Source organism: Asterias amurensis, chromosome 11 (genome assembly GCF_032118995.1).
Source record: "Asterias amurensis chromosome 11, ASM3211899v1".
In the NCBI taxonomy this organism is placed as follows: domain Eukaryota; kingdom Metazoa; phylum Echinodermata; class Asteroidea; order Forcipulatida; family Asteriidae; genus Asterias; species Asterias amurensis.
This window is the reverse complement of record NC_092658.1, coordinates 17,019,259-17,028,097: the sequence shown is the minus strand read 5'-3', so window position 1 is coordinate 17,028,097 and position 8,839 is coordinate 17,019,259. Positions and strand designations below refer to the sequence as shown.

At 37.1% G+C, this 8,839-nt stretch overlaps 1 protein-coding gene across 1 annotated transcript; it reads right to left on the bottom strand.

Moving 5' to 3' along the window:
• Positions 1–4,160: 4,160 nt before the first annotated feature.
• Positions 4,161–8,033, bottom strand: LOC139944304 (UBA-like domain-containing protein 1). The gene is made up of 3 exons (XM_071941296.1): positions 7,845–8,033; positions 7,557–7,634; positions 4,161–7,337 (listed from the first exon to the last, which is right to left on the bottom strand). Exons 1-3 carry the CDS (start codon positions 7,971–7,973, stop codon positions 7,122–7,124), a joined length of 423 nt encoding a protein of 140 aa, XP_071797397.1. The 5' UTR covers positions 7,974–8,033; the 3' UTR covers positions 4,161–7,121.
• Positions 8,034–8,839: the final 806 nt, after the last annotated feature.

The following is an 8,839-nucleotide window of genomic DNA, read 5'->3' as shown; positions in this document are numbered from 1 at the left end:
AGAGCCTTTCATGGTTGATACCCGTGCCCCTTTGCTGTGATGTGATTTGACCGGAACAACGAATAATATTGAACAACTGTATATGCTTTTTCCGTGATGGCAAAAGACAAGGTCCAATTACACAAGAAACACACTACTTCTTCTTGTTTTGCAACTCGTTGAAGGTTTCACTTCTATATGCTTTGTGTGCAGGTGGATATAGTTTTATAGTATTCATCTGTTGATTATATTGATAAAGTATTGGGTTAACAAAATAACAAAAGTTGAAAATGCACGATTATGAACTGAAAGACGTTAGGTTGAAAGGGAAGTTGCAAACCACAAAACAAAAAAAATAAGTCAGTTTGCATTGGCCCCATCAGCTATAATATATTCATCTATATAGCTTTAAAAAAAAAACATTATAAATAGGCTTATACTACATACGTTTAAATCTTTAGTTAACGCAGTTTCGTATACTTTGTTCGAGAGGGCCATTCAGCAAAACAATTATTGTGGTGAGGGAAAACCCCACCCATCATTCATTGATAAATATAGTAAAGAGTAAACTTCCGAAGTTAAAATTATATGCTTTTTGTGTGGCTTTTTGCCGATGAATAATTCACTTGTTTACTTTTCTTTTGGGATGTATTTTAATAGAGGATGTATTATAGCAAGTGTATAAGGCTTTTTGTTTTAAATTTCGTAACTTGGTTGACTTAACACTGGTTATGATAGCAATGTTCTATTTCGCAATAGCTCAACTTATATTGCGAAATAAAACATAACCACTGTGTGCAAAGGGCACGGTATAAAAATCAATGTGTTGTATATTTTAATGGAAAACACACTGGCTGCACGGCACATTTGGGGATTGAAAGAACAGCAGAAGGGAAACTATTAAATTAATTTATGTTTCATCGGCCATAATTGGTTACACATCAAATCTATTTGTAACCAAACCGAGGCAGGGATGAATAGGTCGGACAACAATAACAAACAAATAATAGGTTAGTGGTGATTTTATGGTAAGAAAAATAACATGTTGAAAATAAAGTTTTCAACTCGACGTTTCGATCAGTATGCTCAATAACATGTCATTGACATAGGCCATGGAGCAATAAACTAGAATAGGCCTACACCATATTTTGTACCGTACTTACAGTGTATAACATGTACAACATTGTGTGCATTTACACCAGGGAGCCTATGTTAAATACAATGAATAGTAAACCAGCTCAGTTGTAATCCTTTTCCGGTTACTGAGATGATCTGCTGCGTATTTGCACTGATGGTGACGTCAGTAATTTGTAAACACTGCTTCGGTACGGGCAGTGCCTATTTATTCTGCATGTGCTGGCTGTACGTGTGTACAGCAGGACTTTGTTTATCAACACTCTGAGAGGGCATTCAGAGGGTATTGGAGTCCAATTGTTTGTGCCCCAATATTGTTTGCGAAGATTAATTGTGTTTTTTCATGCACTTTGACTTGTTGGTGACCTGCACTAGAGGTAAAAACCATGTGTGTACAGAGATTGGAAGACACAATCTGCAGATTATATCATTAGATCATAGATGTAATAGTTAATACACATTTTACGAAATTGGGCTGTTCCTGTTTTCGTCTGTTGTAAATTTTATGGTATAGGCCTTGTCTTGAGTCATACAATATCATTTCAAAATGTTCAATGCACCATTTTAAAGATACATTTATTTAACATTAAACATAGATACACCAGCTGCTATGAATGATGTTTACTTTGAGAAGTTACTAGTTTCGTGGAGCAAACATATGCATGGCTTTTATTTCGGGGGTTGGCGGGGGGGGGGGGCAGCTACCACACGGAGTCGTCGAACGTGATGCCTCCATGCCAGACGTCACTTGCCTTGGTGCCCCGAGGGTGCCCTTTACCAATGACAAAAAATACCTTGGTGCCCCTTTGCCCCTTTCAAAAACGATCAGCATACGGGGGGGGGGGGGTTAAGAGCCATCCATCATAACCTTTTTGCGCTTATATAACCAGAATGAGTTATCTGTGTCACAATTTATTGATTTGTGCAAATCATTATCAAGGACCTTAAACCACCCACAATTTGTGTTTGTATGATGAGAGACTGGCTGTTGCCAGATTAGTATTTATAACCCCCCCCCCCCAACAGTTCCCTTGCGGATTGATATATATCATCTAAACAATCAAACAAACAAACCTGCAAACAAACGAACAAACAAACAAACAAATAAGCAAACAAACAAGCAGATCAGTGGCTTTGGGCTTAGTTTTATCACGAGCATCGACACGTGTGTTCCAGATTAAACCAGTACATGTACAGTTTTCCTTAAGGACGTTATTACATAATGGGCTTACGCCGCGCTATGGAGATGGTAATTCGGCACAAGGTCATTTTAGTTGTTGTTGTTGTTGTTGTTGTTGTTGTTGTTGTTGTTGTTGTTGTTGTTGTTGTTGTTGTTGTTGTTGTTGTTGTTGTTGTTGTTGTCGTCGTCCATGTTTTCTCGAATCAAACCAATATGTCGTCACTGGAATCAAACATTGATATAATTTGTTTTTATGGACCATTAATAAAACTGTACAGATTAATATTGTGTCCTACTCCATATTTCCTTCATCACTATATTATACCATGGAGGTAGAACTCCTCCATGATTATACAAACCAGTAGTAGTTGAAGGCATACGGAATGTGTTCCATTTACAGTTTTTTTTTAATTATAAATAAGCCTTTTTGTTGTCACAACAAAAGCCCATGTTTTTAGCACTGCATTGTTCTTCGCAAACGTACCATGGTTGTATTCGTAAGTTCGTAAGTTGTTTATGTCAACGCAAGACTTTTGTTAAGGGGGAAACAGTACTTTGACCCGGTTTTAATGCGTAATTCTTCAACGGTAACTTCTGCTATAAGCACAAAAGTTTCTATTATTGAAAAGAATGATACTGTTTCTAAATAATGTTCTTCATGGTTAGGCCCCACCTATCAATTAAGTTCAAACGGAACAATACCTTTGTCAAAAAAAAGATGAAATGTCATATCTTTAACGATTTCCTTTATCATTTTGTAACCAAGGCAACGGTAATTACAAAATCTGTCAAAACGGTGCCACGTAAATCCAAATTTCAAAAGAGCTGTTTTAGCAGTAAATATTGCTTTCTGCTAAGCAACAATAAGCAGTACAACAATCACGGATGCTAGATGTGAAATGGTATTTTAGCTGACATACCTTATCCCGGTAAGGATTTATTTGTTGTGCTTAGCTAGTTTTGGGCTCACACACAACAACCTCGAAAAACCATGCTTTGACCCCACGATACCGGTCTTTCCGGTGCCGGCTCGGAAAACATCGCGCAAACGATCTTGCCACTAATCAAACATACAATAAATGAAACATGATACGCAATTTGTATATTCTTGTCACATACAATTTTATTAAGTTCATATCGAACGTAATTAATGGTAAATATCTACATGTAAAAAATAAACAGTTGTAAATTATTTGCCCATCAAATAATACAATAATCTATCCACATATAATAATAGTAAAGCAGATAAATGTATTAAAAATCCCTATACCCTTGTTCACACAAACGGAGTAGAAATCGCATGAATTTTTCTCTGTCGTCTGATGAAAAGAAAAGTTCAATCGTTTTTTTATTTTATTTATTTATAGAAGGGTTAGATGGGTTATTAGTGCACTGCTACAATGTAATGGAAAAGAACCCATCCAAAGAGAAGTTAGCCATAGAAAAGATTATTGCCCAATCTGTAGACTTCAAATAACACTTATCCCTAACTATAGGTCAAATAATTGTTATGTCTCTTCATACAGGCCATTATTGTTATTGATACAAAAACAGTTGTTTATATAATACAACAAGAAACAGCAACCTTATACAGATGCATGTGTATAATATAGAGGGTTTGGATTTCAACCTTCTTGGTAGAAAATGCACCAACTCACTAAAGCCGATTTGTATCATCCCTTTAATATTCAAGGGCCCAAGCAAATTCGAAAACAGTTCTAAATTTGCTAAAGAACTATTCGAAGTATCTACCTTTTCATGTTCAAAATGATCTCAATTTCCTGACATTTAAATCATTACGCATGGCATACACATGAATTTACTCGAACCTCTTCGGTAATGAATGATCGGTGTGTGTTGTTGGGGGGGGGGGGGGGGGGGGGCTTGGAAGGGCTACATATCCAACCAAGGTTAAAGTTCAACAGAACATTTAGCAAATCACTCATTTTAACCGAGGCCAGCGGACAAAGGAAGTTGAAAATGATGAAGGATAAGCTGAACCCACTTCCTTTCGTTTTGGTTTAGATTTCACTACAACAACAATCTTAAAGGGATAATACATTATTAGCTTTTAAAAAAAGTATTGTTTTCATCAATTGCAATTCAGTCCTAGAGGATAGGTGTTTGCATTACATTACACCCAGAGTGTTCCTTTAATTTGATATGTAGTCATCAAGTGTAATGTTACTCACGTTGTTGTTGTTATTGTTAGCATTTTAAATGATTTTGTGTACATTCAGCCATCCTCGTTTTAAATGAAGAAAATTAGAGTGAAACAAAATTTAACGATGAAATATTACTTTGAGTCGACTTAATGCACATCAGTAAATGTATTGGACCATGTTCCAAGCCTAAACATATTTTTTTGTTTTACTCTGTTAAAGACAGAGCTGAAATTGATAGACTGTATAATAACCAAAACAGGTACAGCAGAGCAAAATGAGAACCCATTCTTGCAAAAGTAACAACTCTACCCTTGCAATAAACAGTCTATTGAGTATTGAGGTGTGTTTTATAAAGGGCCAATTGTCAGTAGTAGACTATGTACAGTAAAATAAAATACTTATAAAGTAGTACTGACTGTTCAGTTCAACCAAAGGTCACTCTAACAGCATCTAGTTCAATGGCATCATGCCATGAGGCTAGAGTTACACAAACACAGAGTTAAAGCTGCATGCTGATATAGGTTGGCTTTTTACATGCAGAAAGCATTGGATATTAAACATGCGCAGTCTTGATTATTATTCAGGTCTAGAAAAGCTGTGCATGGGACTATTAGTCAGACTGAAAATGTGGTTTATTTGAGGTCAGACAGGCAATTAAAGGGGGTGACTTAGTCATCCTCAGGCTCTTATGGTTCATGTTGTTATTGTCGGGAAAGGAAACGACTATTCCCTGTATGGTACTACATCACCTTTAAAGATTGACTATTTCTTGTTATTTGTGTGCGGAGATTAAATATAAATTTACAGTACGATTAAAGATAAGGACTTTGCTCTACATAAGTTGAAGTGCCCCACACTGTAAAATGCTGTAAATACATGTATTCAGTTTTGCTGTCTAACAGCCACATGGATTTTGTCGCTCATTTCAAAAACGCATCTCCATTTTCTTCCATGAATGAACAGTGTATCTCCTGTGAGGTCCACATGTTAGAAAGGATGTTTTTCTCCCAAGAGAGTTTACGAATCATACCTTCGTTCGTGAAAACATCTGGCACTTATGTGTTTGCGTGTATGTATAAATCAGACCTACATTAAAATTGCTATCTGGAGACTCATCTTTTGAAAGGGAAGGTACATATCATTGGTAACTAAATTACAAAATCCTGAGGTATTTTTGTAAAAGTATGAATCATACTGGGAACGAATTATCTGTCTGAGCCGAGCTTGTCTGCCTGCCTGAGTTTATGACCTCGTGCAGATTCCATTCCAGAAAAACCCACCTCAAAATACTTAGTCAAGTGAGATTGCAAAGAATTGCAGTAAAACCTTTTTCGCCGTTTTCTCAACAAACTCTAAAAACTCCAATTATCAGGTGGCATTTGATTTTTAATAGATATATTTCATGTCAACTTAGAAATTAGACTGAAAGATTAAGAAAGCTAAATCTAGCAATATATGTCTCGCTCTGTTGACAAAACTGACTTTCTTCCCAAAAACAAAAATTGTATTTGGAAATCTTTGTCCAACCCACAATATCAACAGTAAAATGCCTGAATTTTCATTATTTGTCATTGATACATAACTGAAGGCACCTACCAAGATAGCGGCCAGTACACTTGAGCAATGCTCCTAATACGAAATTCAAGGTTTGGTTTTCCAATGAAGAAAAGGGAAACCATAACATGCACAAAATGAGTGTATTGAATAACGGCAAAATGCTTAAGCACACATCAAAATGTGTGAGAATTGGTATTGAGTTCTTAAGATGTTTAAGAAAGTACAGGAAGTTTCCAGAGACTTTAAGAAAATTTTCTGACATTGCTGGTTATAAAATAATTGCGCCATATTTACCCCATCCAAGAAAAATGATGATTACATGAAAATATCTTTGTTGTTAAAAATCAAAAGGCTTGACAAAATTGTCAGTTGACTTAATTAGTAATTTTAATTCTGCTAAATTCTCATGACATTATATTCAACATGGTTTTTGTCAAAAGCTTTACTGTCTAGTTTACATCGCAAGTATGAACACAAAGATATTGTACTGGTACAAAATTTTTAACACAAAATTTTACAAAATTATAATAGTTTGAACACAGTTAAGCATTTAAGGAACAAATTTTACATAAGTTCAACCTCCTCATTGGTTGAAATTGGTTTACTTTTTATAGTGTAACATAATTTAACTTCATACTGAAAAATGCACTATTTTTCTTCGCTACATGGATGCACTGCATGCCAATGCTGTATTTTAAAATGTATAAATAGGCAATAGCTCTAAAGTGCAATTCATATACAAAAACAGGGGGTAGGGGGACTGTATTATTGAACGGTACATTTAAAAAAAATTACTTCTTCCTTCGTCCTGAGAAAAAAAGACACCAGAAAAATCAACAAAGAGCGAAAAAAATACTGTCTTCAAACTTTTCTGAGGTCTCGTTTTTGTACACTCCTTTCTGGGTCACATTGTTGCTCCTCATTCTTGGCAAAACAACTGCAGCTGCACAATTCCAAAACACATATGAAGATGAACAAATCCCTTCAGGTTCACCTTCCCATGCCGTGTTCCATTTTCCCCCATATCGGAGAGGCCAATCACTCGGGTCGTGTTGTTGTTTTTACCCCCTGCGACATCTTTACAGTGTTTTTGTGGGGGGCCAATCTCACCTCTGCGGTTCTACCTCCATTTGTTTCTGGTTATTGTTACTATGTCCGTACTGGGCCATATTGACCGACTGCATGGGGACCGGTGTTGACGTCATGGTCATACAAGTTGGGGACCCCGCATGGTATTTATCCGTTGTGGCCAACTTTGAAAGGTCCATCATTAAATCCGGAAAATTTGGAGGAGTTGCTGGGGTATTGGCTGGCGCGTGCACCTTTAAAAATCAAAGGACAAACAAATAATCAGAATAATAATAGTAACCCACAGCTTCTGAGAAACCCTTTGGGCCATCTCCATACAGTTTTTGAAAGCCTTTTCATAACATCATGAATATTCATGAAGTACTTCCCCCACAATGCACGCCAAGCTAGCACGCATCAGTAATCAGATAGAATGTCAAGGAAAAACAACAAAAAAAATAACACAAACTTACCGAATGTCCGCCTTGTCTGTAGCAATGTGGATGACCATTTGGTATAGGTGCCTCTTGGAAGAAAATACTAAGCGCCGTCTGTAGGATAAAAGACAGTATTTGGAGAATGAAAATATACTCCGAAAAATTTAAATGCTGCTGATCCACGCAGCAACAAAACATAACGACCATAACATGACCCCGACGTGCACGCACAGTGCATGCAAATCATGATGCAAGACACAATATAAACAGAATTTATGCTATTGCGAAAAATTTTCGTCGCCATTCTGAACCCCAATTTCTCACCTCGAATTGCCAGTGTGCCTTCTGAAGTAACTGCTTGGCAGTGTCCGCCGCACATCCAGCCGCAAGTACGAACTGGTTTATCATAACTTGTTCCTTCAGAGAGTCCATTTTGGGGAGATTTTCGAGCATTTATCTCTCCGACCGTTACCGACAACAGCTCGGAAAACACGACTCAGATCTCTGAGCTAGACGACGGCGCGGTTTATTGACACATGACGTCAGAGCCAGGGAGTGGTTTACGTGCCTCTGATTGGTCAGTGCCTTAAGATGACGTGGATCGCACCATATTTTCAAGGGGAGGCCCTGTTTATTGATTGGATCCTGTTTTGTTATGATTTTTCGCTCGGGGTTTGGCCAGCAGGAAATAAAGTCGTGCTTATTTATTGTAGTCGGCTAATGAAAAAGGTGTTGTTTTGTTATTTATTCTCATGGGAAAGGCCTGTTCAAAAAGGTAATGAAATAATTTTTTGGGGAAAAATTGTTTGTTTTTCTTCACTTAACCTCACCAAACCAGGACCCAACTGGATATTAATAAATGAATTGTTTTCGTTGCAGAATAATAAAAAACATACACAAATTATATATGCACCATGTGGGTAACGTAATTTAAAATGTGTCCGATACCAGCGCATTTGTGTGTAAACACAACAAGTCTTGGCAAGGTCGTGGGGAAACGTTTTGCATATTAAACCAACATAAATTTGGCATGTTGCCAAGCATGACTTTGTGGCGGACATTCCTTGAAATTGTTTATAAACAAACGCTAGGATTGGGCGATAATAATGGATATTTTGACCTCCGCTGTTTTAAATGTACGAGCGCTTGTTGTGGCGTTTCCCTAAACATGTCTTTGTCTAGTCTCCACCGTGGAGGGAGGGTTCAATTTGCGGTAAAGCAGCTTTACATGTTTAAATTAATGTGTGCATCTCCTTTCTGGAGTAGAGTGGTTTGTTATGGCGGTGAGAACCGGTGTGGTTGACAGCTGGAGATGTGAG